Genomic DNA, 22,682 nt, shown 5'->3' on the forward strand with positions numbered 1-22,682 from the left:
TCAGGACCCCTCCTGCTGGTTCAGTGTCTGCAAACAGCACACTCCTGTATCTAGGTGTGATCGGAGGATGGGTGATCCTGCCCCCCACCCCTAATCCAACCTGCCTTCTCCCTTGCCCTTCACCCCCATATGGCTATAGGTAATCATTCCTACACAACAGCTATGATGAAAAGCATAAACCCTCTTTATTGGTGGCGCCTCCTGGTCAGTTGCGCTTCTTGCACTGGTTACGTCCAGGCTTATTCTTCTTCTTCTGTGGTGAAGCCTCCACCGTGGTCTCAGGGGGCGGAGCTTGGACAATGCTACATGGCGCATGATTATTATTACGCTTCTCGATGTTATTGTGGTTAGTTTTGTAGATCAAACAGAAGCGTTCTTATATCTGCAGCAGAACGAGCATTAGATTGTCAGCTCTTCATGTCACCAACCATTATGTGAGGAGATGCTAGAACATGTGTGATATTACAGCAGTCGAGTGCATTATCTGTATTACATGTGTGACATCATCTTTATTACATGTGTGTTAATGACCAGGAAGGGCGCAGCATCATTTGTTTTAGGAATCGTCTATATTACGCGTCTTAGAGTACGCAGCAGCGGAGGGGGGAGTGGATTGTCTGTATTGTTTAATATCACACGGGGGAAGGGTAATATTAGAGCAAAAACACACGGATCTGTTTTTATTTCCTTATTCAGCCAGCCGTATAAGAGAACAAAACTAAACCACTGATCTTTATGGGAGTTTTGTTTCCACTGTGGGAGTTTCGCAGGCGTGAACACTATGGCCGAGAACTGATAGGACCTGCCCTGTGTTCCCCGCAGGTAGTGAATACTACGGCCGAGAACAGATAGGACCTGCCCTGTGTTCCCCGCAGGTAGTGAATACTACGGCCGAGAACTGATAGGACCTGCCCTGTGTTCCCCGCAGGTAGTGAATACTACGGCCGAGAACAGATAGGACCTGCTCTGTGTTCCCCGCAGGTAGTGAATAGTAGTGAATACTACAGCACAGAACAGATAGGACCTGCCCTGTGTTCTGAGCAGCTTGTGAATACTACGGCCGAGAACAGATAGGACTTGCTCTGTGTTCCCCACAGGTAGTGAATACTACGGCCAAGAACAGATAGAACCTGCCCTGTGTTTCCAGCAGGTAGTGAATACTATGGCTGAGAACAGATAGGACCTGCTCTGTGTTCCCCACAGGTAGTGAATACTACGGCCAAGAACAGATAGAACCTGCCCTGTGTTCCCCGCAGGTAGTGAATACTACGGCCGACAACAGATGGGACCTGCCCTGTGTTCCCCACAGTTAGTGAATACTACGGCCGAGAACAGATAGGACCTGCTCTGTGTTCTCCGCAGTTAGTGAACACTAGTGAATACTACGGCCGAGAACAGATAGGACCTGCTCTGTGTTCCCCACAGGTAGTGAATACTACGGCCAAGAACAGATAGAACCTGCCCTGTGTTTCCAGCAGGTAGTGAATACTATGGCTGAGAACAGATAGGACCTGCTCTGTGTTCCCCACAGGTAGTGAATACTACGGCCAAGAACAGATAGAACCTGCCCTGTGTTCCCCGCAGGTAGTGAATACTACGGCAGAGAACAGATAGGACCTGCCCTGTGTTCCCCGCAGGTAGTGAATACTACGGCCGAGAACAGATAGGACCTGCTCTGTGTTCCCCACAGGTAGTGAATACTACGGCCAAGAACAGATAGGACCTGCCTTGTGTTCCCCGCAGTTAGTGAATACTATGGCCGAGAACAGATAGGACCTGCCCTGTGTTCCCTGCAGTTAGTGAACACTAGTGAATACTACGGCCGAGAACAGATAGGACCTGCTCTGTGTTCCCCGCTGGTAGTGAATACTACGGCCGAGAACAGATAGGACCTGCCCTGTGTTTCCCGCAGGTAGTGAATACTATGGCCGAGTACAGATAGGCCCTGCTCTGTGTTCCTTGCAGGTAGTGAATACTACGGCCGAGAACAGATAGGACCTGCTCTGTGTTCCCTGCAGGTAGTGAATACTACGGCAGAGAACAGATAGGACCTGCTCTGTGTTCCCTGCAGGTAGTGAATACTACGGCCGAGAACAGATAGGACTTGCTATGTGTTCCCTGCAGGTAGTGAATACTATGGCCAAGAACAGATAGAACCTGCTCTGTGTTCCCCGCAGGTAGTGAATACTACGGCAGAGAACAGATAGGACTTGCTATGTCTTCCCTGCAGTTAGTGAATACTACGGCCGAGAACAAATAGGACCTGCCCTGTGTTCCCCGCAGTTAGTGAATACTGCGGCCGAGAACAGATAGAACCTGCCCTGCGTTCCCTGCAGTTAGTGAACACTAGTGAATACTACGGCCGAGAACAGATAGGACCTGACCTGTGTTTCCCACAGGTAGTGAATACTATGGCCGAGAACAGATAGAACCTGCCCTGTGTTCCCTGCAGGTAGTGAATACTACGACCGAGAACAGATAGGCCCTGCTCTGTGTTCCCTGCAGGTAGTGAATACTACGGCCAAGAACAGATAGAACTTGCCCTGTGTTCCCCGCAGATTGTGAATACTACGGCCGAGAACAGATAGGACCTGCTCTGTGTTCCCCGCAGATTGTGAATACTACGGCCGAGAACAGATAGGACCTGCTATGTGTGCCCTGCAGTTAGTGAATACTACGGCCGAGTACAGATAGGCCCTGCTCTGTGTTCCCCACAGTTAGTGAATACTACAGCTGAGAACAGATAGGACCTACCCTGTGTTCCCTGCAGGTAGTGAATACTATGGCCGAGAACAGATAGGACCTGCCCTGTGTTCCCTGCAGAGAGTGAATACTACGGCCGAGAACAGATAGGACCTGCTCTGTGTTCCCTGCAGGTAGTGAATACTACGGCCGAGAACAGATAGGACCTGCTCTGTGTTCCCTGCAGGTAGTGAATACTACGGTGGACAACAGATAGGACATACTCTGTGTTCCCCACAGGTAGGGAATACTACAGCCCAGTTAAAGAACGGACCTGCCCTTTGTTCCCCACCGGAAGTAAATACTACAGCTGAGAACAGATAGGACCTGCTCTGTGTTCCCCACAGGTAGTAAATACTACAGCTGAGAACAGATAGGATCTGCTCTGTGTTGCCGCAGGTAGTGAATACTACGGCCAAGAACAGATAGGACCTGCTCTGCGTTCCCCATAGGTAGTGAATACTACAGCCGAGAACAGATAGGACCTGCTCTGTGTTACCCACAGGCAGTGAATACTACGGCCGAGAACAGATACGACCTGCTCTGTGTTCCCCATAGGTAGTGAATACTACGGCCGAGAACAGATAGGACTTGCTCTGTGTTCCCCATAGGTAGTGAATACTACAGCCGAGAACAGATAGGAACCGCCCTGTGTTCCCCGCTGGTAGTGAATACTAGTGAATACTGAGGCCGAGAACAGATAGGACCTGCTCTGTGTTCCCCATAGGTAGTGAATACTACAGCCGAGAACAGATAGGGCCTGCCCTGTGTTCCCCGCTGGTAGTGAATACTAGTGAATACTGAGGCCGAGAACAGATAGGACCTGCCCTGTGTTCCCCGCAGGTAGTAAGTACTACAGCTGAGAAATGATAGGATCTGCTCTGTGTTCCCGCAGGTAGACAATACTACGGCCGAGAACAGATGGGACCTGCTCTGTGTTACCCACAGGCAGTGAATACTACGGCCAAGAACAGATAGGACTGGCTCTGTGTTCCCCGTAGGTAGTGAATACTACAGCCGAGAACAGATAGGACCTGCCCTGTGTTCCCCGCTGGTAGTGAATACTAGTGAATACTGAGGCCGAGAACAGATAGGACCTGCTCTGTGTTCCCCATAGGTAGTGAATACTACAGCCGAGAACAGATAGGGCCTGCCCTGTGTTCCCCGCTGGTAGTGAATACTAGTGAATACTGAGGCCGAGAACAGATAGGACCTGCCCTGTGTTCCCCGCAGGTAGTAAATACTATGGTCGAGAACAGATAGGACCTGCCCTGTGTTCCCCGCAGGTAGTGAATACCACAGCTGAGAACAGATAGGACCTGCCCTGTGTTCCCCGCAGGTAGTGAATACTGCGGCCAAGAACAGATAGGACCTGCCCTGTGTTCCCCGCAGGTAGTGAATACTACGGTAGAGAACAGATAGGACCTGCTCTGTGTTCCCCGCAGGTAGGGAATACTACGGTCGAGAACAGATAGGACCTGCCCTGTGGTCCCCGCAGTTAGTGAATACTAAAGCCGAGAACAGATAGGACCTGCCCTGTGTACTCCGCAGTTAGTGAATACTAGCGAATACTAAGGCAGGGAACAGATAGGACCTGCTCTGTGTTTCCTGCTGGAAGTGAATACTACGGCCGAGAACAGATAGGTTCTGCTCTGTGTTCCCCGTAGGTAGTGAATACTACGGCCGAGAACAGATAGGACCTGCTCTGTGTTTTCCACTGGAAGTGAATACTACAGTGGAGAACAGATAGGATCTGCCCTGTGTTCTCCGCAGGTAGTAAATACTGCAGCTGAGAACAGATAGGACCTGCCCTGTGTTCCCAGCAGTTAGTGAATACAACAGCTGAGAACAGATAGGACCCGCCCTGTGTTCCTCGCAGGTAGTGAATACTCGTGAATACTACGGCAGAGAACAGATAGGACCTGCTCTATGTTCCCCACAGTTAGTGAATACTAGTGAATACTGCGGCCGAGAACAGATAGGACCTGCCCTGGGTTCCTCGCAGGTAGTGAATACTACGGCAGAGAACAGATAGGACCTGCCCTGTGTTCCCTGCAGTTAGTGAATACTACGGCAGAGAACAGATAGGACCTGCTCTGTGTTCTCCGCAGTTAGCGAATACTAGTGAATACTACGGCAGAGAACAGATAAGACCTGCTCTGTGTTCTCCGCAGTTAGTGAATACTACGGCAGAGAACAGATAGGACCTGCCTTGCATTCCCCACTGGAAGTGAATACTACGGCCGAGAACAGATAGGACCTGCCCTGTGTTCCTCGCAGGTAGTGAATACTACGGCCGAGAACAGATAGGACCTGCTCTGTGTTCCCCGCAGTTAGTGAATGCTAGTGAATACTACGGCAGAGAACAGATAGGACCTGCTCTGTGTTTCCCGCAGTTAGTGAATACTAGTGAATACTACGGCTGAGAACAGATAGGACCTGCCCTGTGTTCCTCGCAGGTAGTGAATACTCGTGAATACTACGGCAGAGAACAGATAGGACCTGCCCTGTGTTCCCTGCAGTTAGTGAATACTACGGCAGAGAACATATAGGACCTGCCCTGTGTTTCCCGCAGTTAGTGAATACTAGTGAATACTACAGCTGAGAACAGATAGGACCTGCCCTGTGTTCCTCGCAGGTAGTGAATACTCGTGAATACTACGGCAGAGAACAGATAGGACCTGCCCTGTGTTCCCTGCAGTTAGTGAATACTATGGCCGAGAACAGATAGGACCTGCTCTGTGTTCTCCGCAGTTAGTGAATACTAGTGAATACTACGGCAGAGAACAGATAGGACCTGCTCTGTGTTCTCCACAGTTAGTGAATACTATGGCAGAGAACAGATAGGACCTGCTCTGTGTTCTCCGCAGTTAGTGAATACTACGGCAGAGAACAGATAGGACCTGCCTTGTGTTCCCCGCTGGAAGTGAATACTATGGCCGAGAACAGATAGGACCTGGTCTGTGTTCTCTGCACTAAGTGAATACTAGTGAATACTACGGCAGAGAACAGATAGGACCTGCTCTGTGTTCTCCGCAGTTAGTGAATACTAGTGAATACTACGGCAGAGAACAGATAGGACCTGCTCTGTGTTCTCTGCAGTTAGTGAATACTACAGCAGAGAACAGATAGGAATTACCCTGTGTTCCCCGCAGTTAATGAATACTAGTGAATACTACGGCAGAGAACAGATGGGATCTGCTCTATGTTCCCCGCTGGAAGTGAATACTACGGCCGAGAACAGATAGGACCTGCTCTGTGTTCCCCGCTGGAAGTGAATACTACGGTAGAGAACCGATAGGATCTGCTCTATGTTCCCCGCTGGAAGTGAATACTACGGCCGAGAACAGATAGGACCTGCTCTGTGTTCCCCGCTGGAAGTGAATACTACGGCCGAGAACAGATAGGACCTTCTCTTTGTTTCCCGCTGGAAGTGAATACTACGGCCGAGAACAGATAGGATCTGCTCTATGTTCCCCGCTGGAAGTAAATACTACGGCCGAGAACAGATAGGACCTGCTCTGTGTTCCCCGCTGGAAGTGAATACTACGGCCAAGAACAAATAGGACCTTCTCTGTGTTTCCCGCTGGAAGTGAATACTACGGCCGAGAACAGATAGGACCTGCTCTGTGTTCCCCGCTGGAAGTGAATACTACGGCCAAGAACAAATAGGACCTTCTCTGTGTTTCCCGCTGGAAATGAATACTACGGCCGAGAACAGATAGGATCTGCTCTATGTTCCCCGCTGGAAGTGAATACTACGGCCGAGAACAGATAGGACCTGCTCTGTGTTCCTCGCTGGAAGTGAATACTACGGCCAAGAACAAATAGGACCTTCTCTGTGTTTCCCGCTGGAAGTGAATACTACGGCCGAGAACAGATAGGACCTGCGCTGTGTTCCTCGCAGCTAGTGAAAACTACGGCCGAGAACAGATAGGACCTGCCCTGTGTTCCCCGCAGTTAGTTAATACTAGTGAATACTACGGCAGAGAACAGATAGGACCTGCTCTGTGTTCTCCGCAGTTAGTGAATACTAGTGAATACTACGGCCGAGAACAGATAGGACCTGCTCTGTGTTCCCCGCTGGAAGTGAATACTACGGCCGAGAACAGTTAGGAACTGCTCTGTGTTCCCCGCTGGAAGCGAATACTACGGCCGAGAACAGATAGGACCTGCTCTGTGTTTCCCGCTGGAAGTGAATACTACGGCCGAAAACAGATAGGACCTGCTATGTGTTCCCCGCAGAGAGTGAAAACTACAGCTGAGAACAGATAGGACCTGCCCTGTGTTCCCTGCAGGTAGTGAATCCTACGGCCGAGAACAGATAGGACCTGCCCTGTGTTCCCTGCAGGTAGTAAATACTATTGCCGAGAACAGATAGGACCTACCCTGTGTTCCCTGCAGAGAGTGAAAAGTATGGTCCAAGAACAGATAGGACCTGCTCTGTGTTCCCTGCAGAGAGTGAAACCTACGGCCCAGAGCAGATAGGACCTGCACTGTGTTCTCCGCAGTTAGTGAATACGAGTGAATACTACGGCAGAGAACTGATAGGAATTGCCCTGTGTTCCCCGCAGTTAATGAATACTAGTGAATTCTACGGCAGAGAACAGATAAGACCTGTTCTGTGTTCTCCGCAGTTAGTGAATACTACGGCAAAGAACAGATAGGACCTGCTCTGTGTTCTCCGCAGTTAGTGAATACTAGTGAATACTACGGCCGAGAACAGATAGGACCTGCTATGTGTTCCCCGCAGAGAGTGAAAACTGTGATAGACATGATGATTATTTTGGTATAAAATGTCTATCGATTTATATAACCCAAATGTATTTTGCTATTGTAATGACTTTTAGCTCTGGAGTTTGATCGACACACAATCTAATCATAGTATTTACTAGACAATGGGATGGTGAAGGATGTCTGATGTTAATGTTAGCTAAGTACATAGGGATTGCACAAGAGACCTCTAAGAGTTAAGGGCTATAGTGTTATGTGTATATCCCGTGTTTAATACTGAGTGTTTACCTAGCCCCATTCCACTCCCATCCTGAAGCTAGTTAAACAATGATTCATCACTACACGGAGCTGACTTCAGCTAGGACAAAGTCCATACTATGGCGGACGTGAGGGAGGGTGGGCAGAGAGGTGGGAGATTCTATATGATCCGACAAATGAGAATCTTATATGTTACTGATGTAATCTGTTGCACGCCCATTGAAGGGCGGTTGTCATGTGTTATAATAAAAGGCTTGAGCCTCTATACATTGTAGAGACTCTCCCAGTTTTAGACCAGCACTTGTGTCTGATCTGGTTTGATGATGTGTGCACACGATATAATTCGGAAGCGACAAAATACCCTGAAGCCTGCTGGAGAAACCATAATCCAGAACAGTGTCGTCCTTGGTTGGGCGAGTGGATCTGTGAGGTCACAGCCTGGAACGTACAGAGATCGGCAGATGGCACGCAGAACTCAGGGGCCCGAAAATCTACAGAACACGGTAAGATTGCTTTATGTAAATCTACCGATGTGATCTGGGTTCTGACTGCTAAATCTGCCTGTATCTGATCCAGACTGGACCTTCACTGAAAGACAGGTCTGTCCACTCGAAAAATCACCATGTTACCTGTCTAGGGGTATTTTGTATGCTGTTGTGTCTGAGACGGTTAAACACTGTGTATACAAGACCAAGAGATAAATTCTGTGAGGGTTAATGTGTCAGAAGGGCGGACTCGGCTGTTTAAGTCTGAGGGAGCACGCCGGAAAGACACTTACTCCTAGGTAAAACTAGTGTGAGGTTAGGAAGATTTATGATACGTATACTTACCTTTATGATTGAGCGTGTTATGTTCTCATATGTGGAAAGGTATATACGTGTGAAGTATAGCCGTGCTTTGTGACGGCTGGCTCCAGAAACTCTTGGTCATTGAAAATAATCGTCAGTCTCTGTGTATAGCTAAAATGTCCTGTCCAGACAGATTACTAGTAGGGTTGATATAAAGGTAGATGAGATATGGAGTTGAGCCTTGAGCCGTTGTGGTTATTCTCCAGTAATCCCCTCTGTTTGGTATTATAGAAAGAATGTGCAGTGTTTATTATTGGGGGGAGGGCTGCTGATAAGAGTGAACTGAAAGCTTTTTACAATTAACCCTTTCTGTTGCCTTTGTCTTTGTTTTGTAGAATTAATGTGCATTGTAATCTGAGTGGGAAAGAGAGGTTATATTGGAAGGATTTGAAGATAGAATGAGAAGGTTAGGCATAGACGCAGGTTGTTTAGAGAATGGGGAGCAAAGTGAGCAAGGACAAAGGTCATAGAGCTTGTGATCTGGTTGCTGAAGGGAAGGGAGCAGAGTTTACTGAACATGTAGAAATGTTATACAAAGAGAAGGACCAGGAAAAGTTGCAGAAGAAATGTCAGGTCATGGACAGATAAGATAGACTGTAGAAAGTTTACAGAAGATGAGCAGGAAGCCTAGCAGAAAGAAAGGTGTTTTTAGATTGCTGGGAGGAGGTATAATGTAGTTAAGAGATTGAAGAGGGGAAAGCATGTAGTGGGGTATGTGTATTGCTTATGAACAATGTAATGTCTTTGTGTTGACTACAGCCCCTCCCTGTAATGGCAGCCGTGCTTGCAATGTTTACAATCCAACATAGTGTGACTCTGCAGTAAATGTAGTGAGGCCTGCCCCCACCCTGAAGTTACTTCCCCCCATGTGCTCACTTTCAGGGTGTGTGATGTTACTTCCGGTCCCTCCCCATCCGGGACAGGACCTGGCCCCGCCCCTTCCTCCTCCAGCGGCCATTTTGCCTCACCTGGAAGTGCTGCTGCCCCTGGCCCCGCCCGTTCCTCCGGCAGCCATTTTGCCTCACCTGGGAGATCTGTAGCCCCGCCCCCTTCTGCCTCTGGCGGCCATTTTGCTGCATTTGGGAGGCCTATATTCCCCAATGCCACTGTATCCCGTGCTAACATCATGATTGTCTGAAGTAAGGTTTTGTTTGACCGGCCTTTGTTACACTCCAAGATGTGGCCACTTTGGATGTGTGATAAGTTCAGGGAAACAAACCTTTGTGGAGATGCAGCTTGGGACATAGTAGATGACTAAGCTGGTTTATAGTGTATGGAAGATTGGAGTTGATGCATGGGGGGCAGAGACCAGGAATACATGACAGGGGACGCTCTCTCATGTTCCCAGGGGCTCTGTTTTCCACTGCCCGCTTCTCCAATGGATGCTCAGACAGATGATGTTATGGAAGGCTCCTACAGATGAAATAATTTCCCTATAGTCACCCAGCAAACTTTTTCATGCAATTTGGTGAAGTAATTTTACTTTTTATGTGAAGAAAGAGGGACTGAATTGCCCAGAGTAGGATGTCAATTCATCCGTATTCTTTAGTTTTTCTTTAAGTCTTTGGTATATTCTAGTGTCAGTCTACACTGAAGCTATAATTATATTCCGACAGGAGAGTAAAAGCTAAACGCTGGCCATACCCTGAAATACTATTACACTGGGTGACGTAAAATTTGACTTGTGTTGCGCCCCCTTGTGTTAAAAAATGCTAACTGCAACCTGAAAAAAAAAAAAAAAATCTAAAGGATATTTTCGCTCAGACTTCGCTGCATACAATGTCACCTTGACCTACAAAGTGCTTGTTTTTGTGCCTCTTGGTTTACTAGTTTGAACGCAATTACTCTTTTTTCCATTGAGTATTCCGGTTCAAAAGGGTGGAGGCAGAGGTGATCTGGGCCATAGATGATCTAGGTGTTGTAGATCAGCTATTGGGTTTGAAAAAAAAAAAATAAATGGAATAAGATAACAAGATTCCGAGCCATGTGAAATAGAACATCAGCACGGTTATTTAGTACTAATTCAGTAAGAAACTGCAGGTATGCAAACAGTTATCAGAACCTCTGTTGATAATGCATATGTTGAGCTTTTTGCAGATGGTACCAGGGTGAGGATTGATGACTCCACATCGGATATGCAGTGGTCACACAACAAGATGTCCTAGAAGCAGAAGTTCTGCCTTCGCATGTCTCAGTACAAGAAGCGGAATTGAAGGCCCTCACTGAGGCGAGTAGAGTGGCGAGAGGTAAGACGGCAACCCTTTACACTGACTCCTGGTATGCATTTGGCATAGCTCATGATTACGGCCCAATATGGAAGGCCAGACAGTTTTTTTACCTTAGCAGGACAACCAATTGAGAATGGTGCAGCGGTACAGAGTCGCATGGAGGCCCTGCTTCTACCTGACAAAGTTGAGAGTTCGCACCGATTCCTACACTGGAGAGGCGAGAGACGACACCCTCGCTGACAGCATAGCAAAGGCAGCGGCCCTCAAGCTGTGGAAGAAAGAAGAAAGATACTGACAGCATGAGTCAGTGGTAAAAAACTTTGGACATTGACAAAAATTTGGACTTTGATATGCTAAAAGACTTTTACAGTTACAAGCCAGCAAGGAAGAAAAGAATAAATGGACTAATATGGGAGCAGCAGAAACAGGACAGCGTGTGGTGAACGGTCAACAGCACTTGCCTACCACAGTTCCTGTATCCCATGATGGCCCAGCTGATGGACGGAAAGACCCACCTAGTAAAGCAGCAATGACGACGACGCTTGAAAGAGGTTGGGCGACTTCTAGGTTCTCTGTAGCTGCTGCATCATTTGTCCGGTTTAGCATGATCTATGCCATAGGTGAGTCAGGGCAGAAGTAAATTTGCCACATCACACTTGCCGGGACCACTCTACCCATTTCAGGGATTGCAAATTGACTACGTTCAGCTCCCACTTGTTGGGAAGTATGAATACGTGCTTGTTGTTGTTGATGTCTTTGCAGGTTGGAGGCTGACCCTGTTACCAAGGCAAACAAGTAGGTAACCGCAAAGAAGCTCATGAACGAGGTAAACTGTGAATATGGGGTACCAGAAGTGATTCAGAGTCAGACAGAGGTATAAACTTCGCAGGTGAATGTAACATGTCATGTCTGCTCTGGGTGTATCCCAGGCCTTTTACATACTCTACCATCTTTAGAGTAGTGGAAAGGTGGAGAGACGTAGTGGCACGCTAAAAAGTAAGATACTTAAAAATGACGCCACTTTGGAAAGACTGTCATCCAATAGCCTTATACAGTGTTAGATATGAACCCAGGGGGGGATTATACATTATCTCCCTACGAGATTGTTTGGGCTAGCCCCAAGGCTAGGTCGTTACTATCCTCAGTAGTCACAATTACAATCTGATGTGTTGACTGAGTATGTGATTTTCGTTGTTAAAGAACTAACCAAAGCCTATGCACAGGTGTTCTCTTCCAGACTCAGAGGCAGACACTGGGACACATATCTTGCAGCCTGGGGATTGGGTGTGCATCAAGAAGTTCCCCAGGAAGCACCCTCCTGAGCCCCGATTTGATGGCCCCTACCAGGTGCTTCTGACTACTGCCACAGCTGTGAAACTAGCCGAAAGACTTACATGGATCCATGCTTCATACTGTAAGAAAGCTTCAGATCCGAGAGACCAGTCTTAGTTGTGCCAAGGACATTACTCTGGTTAGGGCTAGTGAGAGAGGAGGGTGGCAACTGGAATCCTTAGTCGGAAGAATATGGGGGTATGGTTACCTTCTGGTATAACTCGTCCAATGCTCAAGTAGCCGCATATTCCTTCGACTATTGTACTGTGGTCCCGTGTCTAGGCGCAAGATCCCACCGCAGGCCAGATTTAGCTCAGTCCAGCTGGTTATATGACTTATATACCCGGGGAATACAATATGTACGCGCCACTGATAACGTCTGGGGAGAAGACTGCCATTATTGGGGATTAGTGGGATGTAACGCAGGAACAGACTAGTCCTATAAACCACGAAGTGCCTTAAATAAGAAAGATAGGAGCGGGAAATCCCTAATTAGTCGTATAACCCTCCTTGAGAATAATAAGGACAGCAGGTATTGGAAGGCTGAACTTAGTATGTTGCTTGGTTTTAATGCGGTTTTTACATTAACCATGGGAGATCCAAGCCCGGGGGACGGAGGGACTTATAGTCTGGGGACATACCGGTACGGGAGGACAGATCCCTTAGGGAAGTTTAAAATAAGGGGTATGGTAGATGCAGCCGAATGGAAGCCTTCACTTAGTCCCGTGCCCATAATTAACCCCCTCCGCCGTAAGATAAAGACCTTGACGAACATGATGATCATAGCCGACCCTACCTTTGAGGACACCTTGACAGTAGCGACTGGCTACTCTGACCAGAATCTCTGGTTGGAGTTGATGAGGTACAATGCTAACAGGAGCAACAAGTCTAACTGTTGCGTGTGCGGTAGTGCCCGACTACACTCGGGGATGGTCCCCCTAGATCTCCCTGTAGTTGCTGAAGAGTGGTTTATTAGTCTCTTCACGAACATTTCCGCTAATTACACTGTTCGTGAGAAATGGAGGAAGGAATACTCTATAACTACTTAAGTGTTTTGCACCAGAGAGAGTATTACTGACTACCCTGGAAACTACACCTGCCAGGCAATTAGGCAGGGTAGAGGGAGATTTTTGGGGAACTCACCAATATTTCCCTTGTTTAAAAAAGATGAAGAGCCAGTTCCGATAATGCCAACCACATACGCTACCAAAGAAAAGGAGAAATGTACTAGTACTGCAGCCGCCCCGATCTCCTAAGATGGATTGTCAGTGGAATTCCCATTTGCCAAGGGATAGTGCAGAAGACCTTAGGTTCCGGCGAGGGCACACCCTGTGGGGTGTTAACTTGTACAGATAGAGGGTATGGATGCCCGGAAATGAGCCCAGGGAATCCATGGCCTCCCTCTGAGGTGAGGTAGGGATCCCCCCCTCCTAGGAGTAGGGACTTACGGGCAGTGGGAAAACCCTGACGCAAGGGTGAGGCGACCTGGACGTGTTCACCATTAGGACTATCTCCAGGAGGGACATTGGTGTGGGTGAAGATTAGGGAGTCCCACGCCGTGCGTACCTGTGCACGCTACTAGTATTGTAACATTATGCTAGAGCGAGAAGAGAGACCCCTGGTGGTAGTTTTGATCTACACGTATACATTGACGTCATAGGATAGCCAAGGGGGGTACCTGACAAGTTTTAAAAAAATAGAGACCAAGTTAAAACTAGATTCGAGTCCATTTTCCTGATCATTATGGTAAATAAACGTTGATTGGATTAATTATGTTTATTATAATTAGTCACTTGAAAAAGGCCGTGCGGCCGAAACGCGTTGTGTATTATATTTTATCTTGTTTTATTAAAATCGTGGAACCTGTTCATCATTGCTGATCGGTACCATATTTGATACGCCTATTTGGATTAGGAGGCGCCTACCCTAAAGGCGCCTCCCTGAAGTAAGTGATATAACTTTAGTCCCTTCAGTATATTCTATTTCCACCTATTCTACGGTGCGAGCGCTGAGGTTTTTTTCTTTTTATCTCATTCTGTGTTTAATACTGAGTGTTTACCTAGCCCCCTTCCACTCCCATCCTGAAGCTAGTTAAACAATGATTCATCACTACACGGAGCTAACTTCAGCTAGGACAAAGTCCATACTATGGCGGACGTGAGGGAGGGTGGGCAGAGAGGTGGGAGATTCTATATGATCCGACAAATGAGAATCTTATATGTTACTGATGTAATCTGTTGCACGCCCATTGAAGGGCGGTTGTCATGTGTTATAATAAAAGGCTTGAGCCTCTATACATTGTAGAGACTCTCCCAGTTTTAGACCAGCACTTGTGACTGATCTGGTTCGATGATGTGTGCACACGATATAATTCGGAAGCGACAAAATACCCTGAAGCCTGCTGGAGAAACCATAATCCAGAACAAAAACTACAGCTGAGAACAGATAGGACCTGCCCTGTGTTCCCTGCAGGTAGTGAATACTAGTGAATACTATTGCCGAGAACAGATAGGACCTACCCTGTGTTCCCTGCAGAGAGTGAAAAGAATGGTCCAAGAACAGATAGGACCTGCTCTGTGTTCCCTGCAGAGAGTGAAACCTACGGACGAGAGTAGATAGGACCTGCACTGTGTTCTCCGCAGTTAGTGAATACGAGTGAATACTACGGCAGAGAATAGATGTGACCTGCTCTGTGTTCCCTGCAGGTAGTAAATACTATAGCAGAGAACAGATAGGATCTGCCCTGTGTTCCCCGCAGGTAGTGAATACTACGGTAGAGAACAGATAGGACCTGCTCTGTGTTCCCCGCTGGAAGTGAATACTACAGCCGAGAACAGATAGGATCTGCTCTGTGTTCCCCGCTGGTAGTGAATACTACGGCCGAGAACAGATAGGACCTGCCCTGTGTTCCCTGCAGAGAGTAAAAACTACGGCCAAGAACAGATAGGATCTGCTCTGTGTTCCCTGCAGAGAGTAACAACTATGGCTGAGAACAGATAGGACCTGCCCTGTGTTCCCCGCAGTTAGTGAATACTACAGCCGATATCAGATAGGACCTGCTCTGTGTTCCCTTCAGGTAGTGAATACTAGTGAATACTATTGCCGAGAACAGATAGGACCTGCTCTGTGTTCCCCGCTGGAAGTGAATACTACAGCAGAGAACAGATAGGACCTGCCCTGTGTTTCTCGCAGGTAGTGATTACTAGTGAGTGCTACAGCAGAGAACAGATAGGACCTGCTCTGTGTTCCCCGCAGGTAGTGAATACTACGGCCCTGAACAGATTGGACTGGCCCAGTGTTCCCCGCAGTTAGTGAATACTACAGCTGAGAACAGATAGGACCTGCCCTGTGTTCCCTACAGGTAGTGAATACTACGGCAGAGAACAGATAGGACCTGCCCTGGGTTCCCCGCAGTTAGTGAATACTACGGCCGAGAACAGATAGGACCTGCCCTGTGTTCCCTGCAGTTAATGAATACTATAGCCAAGAACAGATAGGACCTGCTCTGTGTTCCCTGCAGTTAGTGAATACTATAGCCAAGAACAGATAGGACTTGCTCTGTGTTCCCTGCAGTTAGTGAATACTATAGCCAAGAACAGATAGGACCTGCCCCGTGTTCCCTGCACTAAGTGAATACTATAGCCAAGAACAGATAGGACCTGCTCTGTGTTCCCCGCAGGTAGTGAATACTACGGCCCCCGGAAAAAATAGGACCTGCTCTGTGTTCTCCGTAGGTAGTGAATACTCTGTCCGAGAGCAGATGGGACCTGCTCTTTGTTCCCCACAGGCAGTGAATACTACAGACGAGAACAGATAGGACCTGCTCTATGTCTCCTGTTGGTAGTAAAAACTCTGTCCGAGAGTAGATAGGACCTGCTTTGTGTTCCCCGCACTTGGTGAATACTACGGCAGAGAACAGATAGGACCTGCCCTGTGTTCCCTGCAGAAAGTGAATACTATGGCCAAGAACAGATAGGACCTGCCCTGTGTTCCTCGCTGGAAATGAATACTTTGGCCGAGAACAGATAGGACCTGCTCTGTGTTCCCCGCAGTTAGTGAATACTACAGCCGAGAACAGATAGGACCTGCTCTGTGTTCCCTGCAGAGAGTGAAAACTACGGCTGAGAACAGATAGGATCTGCTCTGTGTTCGCTGTAGAGAGTGAAAACTACGGCCGAGAACAGATAGGACCTGCCCTGTGTTCCCCGCAGTTAGTGAATACTATGGCCAAGATCACATAGGACCTGCTCTGTGTTTCCTGCTGGAAGTGAATACTACAGCAGAGAACAGATAGGACCTGCCCTGTGTTCCCTGCAGGTAGTGAAAACTACGGCTAAGAACAGATAGGACCTGCCCTGTGTTCCCCACAGTTGGTGAATACTAGTGAATACTACGGCAGAGAACAGATAGGACCTGCTTTGTGTTCCCTGCAGAGAGTGAATACTACCGCCAGGAACAGATAGGACCTGCCCTGTGTTCCCCGCAAGTAGTGAAAACTACGGCCGAGAACAGATAGGACCTCCTCTGTGTTCTGCGCTGGATGTGAATACTACGGCGGAGAACAGATAGGACCTCCTCTGTGTTCCCCGCTGGATGTGAATACTACGGCGGAGAACAGATAGGACCTGCTCTGTGTTCCCTGCAGGTAGTGAATACTAGTGAATACTAGTGAATACTACGGCCGAGAACAGATAGGACCTGCCCTGTGTTCCCTACAGGTAGTAAATACTAGTGAATACTACGGCCGAGAACAGAGAGGACCTGCCCTGTGTTTCCCGCAGGTAGTGAATACTAGTGAATACTACAGCTGAGAACAGATTGGACCTGCCCTGCGTTCCCTGCAGGTAGTGAATACTAGTGAATACTACGGCAGAGAACAGATAGGACCTGCCCTGCGTTCCCCGCTGGTAGTGAATACTACGGCAGAGAACAGACAGGGCCTGCCCTGTGTTCCCCGCTGGTAGTGAATACTATGGCCGAGAACAGATAGGATCTGCTCTATGTTCCCCGCTGGTAGTGAATACTATGGCCGAGAACAGATAGGACCTGCTCTATGTTCCCCGCTGGTAGTAAATACTACGGCAGTGAACAGACAGGGCCTGCCCTGTGTTCCCTGCTGGTAGTGAATACTACGGCCGAGAACAGATAGGACCTGCCCTGTGTTCCCTGCTGGTAGTGAATACTACGGCCGAGAACAGATAGGACCCGCCCTGTGTTCCCAGCAGGAAACCAAAATTACGGCCGAGAACAGATAGGACCTGCTCTGTGTTCCCCGCTGGTAGTGAATACTACGGCAGAGAACAGATAGGACCTGCCCTGTGTTCCCCGCAGGTAGTGAATACTACGGCTGAGAACAGATTGGACCTGCCCTGTGTTCCCCGCAGGTAATTAATACTACGTCAGAGAACAGATAGGACCTGCTATGTGTTCCCCGCAGGTTGTGAATACTGCGGCTGAGAACAGATAGGACCTGCCCTGTTTTCCCCGCAGGTCGTGAACACATCATAGGGGGAATTGGGCAGCCGCTATCTTCCTGCCCCTTTTTTCAAACTCTTGCGCTTTGGCTCGGAGTTTGAACTGTTGGCGAGAGAGAGAAAATCTTCCGTGTTTAGACACAGCTACGCTCCTTAGCGCCCATGGTAGTGTGTTTTAGCTTTTGCACAGTGGGATTATTTGTATTAGGGTGGCTTCACACTTGCGAAGAAATCGCACTATTTCCCAGCACTGAGAAATCGTAAAATTATGAAGCCAATGGCTCCATGCACATTTGCAATGTTTTATTGCTTGCGATGCAGCGCCATTGCGCCCAAAGAGACCATGGCAGCAGGCCAGCCCCATTGAAATCAATGGGGCATGATAGCGATCCTCTGCCACAGCAGTGGCAGGGGACTCTCTGTGACATGGATTTTCCGAGGGTGCTACAAATATAGGCACCCCCCCTGAAAATAATAAATATCCGTAGAAATAAAAACAAATATATATATATATGAATCACCTAGGAAGCACTGTCATCTCCAGCGCATCTTCTTGCAGGTCTCGGCACTCTTCTTATGCTGCTCTTCTGGCCGGCGATTGAAAATTCCACCTCCTGAAGTTCTGCCTCTGATTGGCTGAGCGCTGTGACCAATCAGAGGCAGTGCTTAGCATTGAATGACAGCTCAGCGCTGCCTCAAAGCCTTGATGCAGCAATGTCTTTAGCCATTAGGGTAGGAAGACCGATTAGAAAAAAGGCATGAGGAGCTTTCCCATAACCCTGCTTCCTGGCCTACGGATGGGCAGGAACCCATGCACCGGGGTTCATCAATGGGCAATGCCCGTAAATGAAAGATGGGTCAAGGCAGAGGGCAGTGTTTCCACTGCAACCAGACTGGACATTTCCTGCAAAATTGTCCTCGCCGTAACTCTCAGCTAAGAAGACTTGGTAATCTGGAGGTTAGAGGGGAGACCCCTCCGGGTCCAATGATTGCTTGGATGTTGTCCTCCAGGCTGGTGCCTCCCACTGAGACCCTCGCTGAGGGTGATATTGATCCAATCAATGTCTTCTTAAATTGTAGAGCGGGTGTCAATCTTATTCGTCATATGACGGTTAAGCGTTGTGGGTTGGAGGTAAAACCTCTGGATTCCCCCATCCCCGTCTCTGCTATTGATGTCTCTCCATTGCCCCAGAGGTATCTGAGGTTTTGTGTCCCAAACCTTTGTCTAAAGATTGGATTATTTCACACTGAAGTCATCACCTTGCATGTGATGGAATCCCTTCTGGCACAAATCATCTTGGGTTTGCCCTGGTTGCGGTTGCATAATCACGTGGTAGACTGGGGGAAGAGGGACGTTGTTAAGTGGAGCCCCTACTGTAGTGACTGCTGTATTTCAGTAGAAGTGTCTTCTGTACAAGCCGAATTACCTGATGATTGGTCTGTCTCTGCTGATGTGTTTTCACAAGAAGGGGCAGACTGGGGACACCAACTTACCGAAGCTGCTCACTTATCTAAAACAAAAACATGTCTGAAACTTCTTGCTATATAAATGTGGGGTAGGCCACAGCTTTATTAACTTAACATATGATAAACACATTATTAATAACTTTTAATATCAAAACCCTATCCATGCTGTACGAAGGTTAACTTTATGAGTCTGCAAACCGTCCCCGAGGGCATTCGTAAGCCCCGGTCCTCCGGCTTGCAAACCTTCCTCTCCTATCCCTATCCAGCATGGACTAATTCCGGGCCAAACGGGATGTGCCGTACCGCTGCGGCTCATTCCGTCCCACCCCACCAACCCTAGCTAAGGCTGCCTCTACGCCATCCTGCAAGCCTGATATAATGTATCTAACCCTAACTCATTGAGGTGGACCCCGTCCTCCCTCAATGCCCCTTTTTCTTTGTCCTCTAACTCCCAGTGTCAAACCGCCAAACCTCCGATAGAGTGAACGAACTGCGACATTTTCATGTTGACCAACCTCCTCACTCTATTGCCCCCAAATCTCTGGCTCCTCTCCAGTTTCTCCTCGCTACTATGTCCGACCATACAATTATCACTCCTAGAAAACAATCACGGAAACGCAAAATGTCCTGCTTCATAATAGCCAAAAGATCACGAGTCTTCATCTTACCCAGGTCTTTCCCCCCCCTCCCCCCCCCCCGCGTGAACGACCAACACCACTCTCCGGGGGGTACGCCTGCTTATGTCCATTACCAGTTTCAGCATGTCGGGCCACTGTAATCCCCGTACTCCGTGCCAGGTTACAGATGTTCCGGTTAGGCCCAAGTTCTCTCCTGATGGCCGCACTGCTGCCCTCTTTGATGTACACCTTTCCCGGCTCCACGGCTGAGAAAAACAAAAGGAATACACAGGAAAAAAACGCTCTCAAAATAGCGGAAAAATTGCCCTGCCGGTAGAAAAACTAGCGGACATCACCAACCATCAGATCCAGTCTCACATAAGATTTATATGCTAGAGATTTCCACCTGCTCAGTCTTTTTAAACCTTCTTCGCTCATGCCACCCGCGTCTGCCGAGGTGGCCGCACCGATTCTAAACGAGTGCGTCCCAAACTCCGATGGATCAAAACCCGCTGACCGCAAAGCGAACCGTAGCACCGCGAAAATTGAAAACGATTAAGGGGAAGACCCGAAGAGTGAACCAAAATTGCTCACCGTGGGCCCTGGTGGCCCTGCTTTTTTTTTTTTTTTTATTAACTGGGACAATCTCCCCGATCCTTAAAGCCGCAAAAAACGCGAGCAAAAGCGCCGTCCTGAACAATAAGGTTTCCGAACCGTTAATGCAGATGATCTCTAAACTGTCCAACAATTTACACAATACCGGATGTTATAGGACGGCGGGCATCAACCCGGCCCTTGTCCTTCTTCCAACCATGCCCGATTTGACGAAAGACGAACTCTTTGGTAACAACTTCAAAACCATGTAATTTCAATAAAAAACGCCACACCTGACAGGTGTTTTTTAGCTGCATCAACCGACAACCGTTTATCCGACGCTGCCACCAATGTCTCCACTAGCTTCAGCAGCTCTCTTCTGCCAGACTCCATAAGGAAAGCGGGCAGCGTACCCCCTCGGCCTCCGCCTGTGGGTGCCGCTCCCTGAACCGCTCCATTTTCAAACAAGAGAGTGCGTCAGCTGCTTGATTTTTATAACCCGGGACATGCTTCGCCCGTAAATAAATGGTCCGTTGTAGACAACTTAGCACCACGTGCCTTAAAAGTGCCAATACCGGCGGGGAAGCCGAAGACTTCGTATTGATGGTTTGGAGAACCGACAAGTTATCGGACCAAAAACCAATCTTATGATCCTGGAGTTCCTCTCCCCATAACTCCAAAACCACCACCAGTGGGAAAAACCTCCAACAACATGATGTTTTTGTTCCATTGTCTCTCAATCCAGGATACTGGCCAGGGTTCCCTGCACCAGTGGTTCCAGAAAATGACCCCGAAAAACCAACCGAGCCCGCTGCATCAGCGAACAAACAGAGCTCAGAACCCGACCACTCTTCCTTAGGGCACACCACTTGCCCGTTGAACGATTCCAAAATACACTCCATATATGCAAATCAGCTCTGATTCCTTGAGTGATCCTTACTAAATGGTGGGGCTCCTTTACTCCCACTGTCGCCAGTGATAACCTTCTCGAAAAAACACGACCCATGGGGATCACTTTGCATGCAAAGTTTAACAAACCCATCAGGACCTGAACTTGTCGCAGCGTGGCCTTCTTGCAGCGCGCTACCTCTCTTACCGTCTGGCGCAACCGGGCTACTATGTCTAACGGTAACCTGAAAGCCATTTTTCAGTGCCGAAGCTCAAAATAGTAACATGAAATGGAGCACCCCATCGGTAAACACATATCAAAGAAAAAAGAATTGGTTGTCCACTTTGCACCCCAGTAGGTGAATACACTCAGGGTGGACAGGCAACAACAGGAAAGCAGCCTCAATATCAGCTTTTGCTAACGGAGCCCGTTTTCCCGCCATTATAACTAGCAACACTGCGTGATCAAAAGAAGTGTAAACCACGGGGGGCTTGTTCTTTTGAAATGCCATCATTTACCGGCTCCCCTCTTGGGAAGGATAGCTGATGTATCAGGCGGAACTTGCCGGCCTCCTTCTTGGGAACTAGCCCCAGTGGAGAGACCCGCAAATTAACGAATGGAGGCTCCTCGAAAGGGCCCGCCATACGGCCCAGCTCTACCTCTTTTAACACTTTCTCTTTACTAATTCTAAATTGTCGGTTGCCGATTTTAAATTTGCCCACAACGTGGAAGCTGGCTGAAACAAAAAAAGGAATGACAAAACCGACGGAAAAACCCTCTCTAAGAATTCTTGCCTCCTGCCTCCTGTGGTATTTGTCGAGCCACTGGAACAGGTATATGCTTTTCACCGGGGTTCGGTGCTCCACTGGCACCCCCCCCCCCCCCCCCCCCGCGCCTGATGCTCTTTGCTTCCTGAAGCAACGTACCACGGCATGTTGGCCCCCGCAGACAGAACACTCATGTCTGAACTTGCAGGAGGCGTGAAACCTGCAATGGCCCTCGTTGTAAAGCCAACAGGAGAGGCCACGGGGGGGGGGGGGGGGGGCTGTTGACTGCTCCCCGCGGCTCCCCCTTGTAAGGACGGTATTTGCGGACGCTGCGCCAAAATAAGCCGTATCCATACGTCAGTAGCTTTTGACGCCCAACTTATGTGGCTTACGCCCGATACCCGGCGTCTGAAATCTTCATCGTACCGCTACCAGGCGGCACGCAGTGTGATTTATATGCGCTAAATATGGTGTTAAGGTACACCATAAGCTCGGGACCTTTTTAGGCTGATGCTGGCATGTAATGTATGCCAACACCATGAACGCTTGCAGCCAATTACCAAAGTTTTCCATCCCGTGGTCCGCCGATAGCAAGGACCAAATATCCACATAAACACCTTTTCGAATTTTTTCCAATAACTCATCCGACAAACCGACCCCTAACGGGGCCACACCACAAAACAACGGGTCGGCGTATCTTAAACCCCTCTCAAGGGGTCCGCCTCACCACCG

General features: G+C 48.5%; 1 protein-coding gene across 1 annotated transcript in view; it reads right to left on the reverse strand.

Moving 5' to 3' along the window:
* Positions 1-205: 205 nt before the first annotated feature.
* Positions 206-22,682, reverse strand: part of ZMYND15 (zinc finger MYND-type containing 15) — a 42,400-nt gene continuing 19,923 nt past the window's right edge. Inside the window, 3 exon segments of the mRNA XM_066589729.1 lie at positions 206-375; positions 19,835-19,966; positions 21,749-21,919. Coding sequence (XP_066445826.1) covers positions 206-375; positions 19,835-19,966; positions 21,749-21,919 — 473 coding nt within the window.

The sequence above is a fragment of the Eleutherodactylus coqui genome, chromosome 2 (assembly GCF_035609145.1).
Source record: "Eleutherodactylus coqui strain aEleCoq1 chromosome 2, aEleCoq1.hap1, whole genome shotgun sequence".
Classification (NCBI taxonomy): Eukaryota; Metazoa; Chordata; class Amphibia; order Anura; family Eleutherodactylidae; genus Eleutherodactylus; species Eleutherodactylus coqui.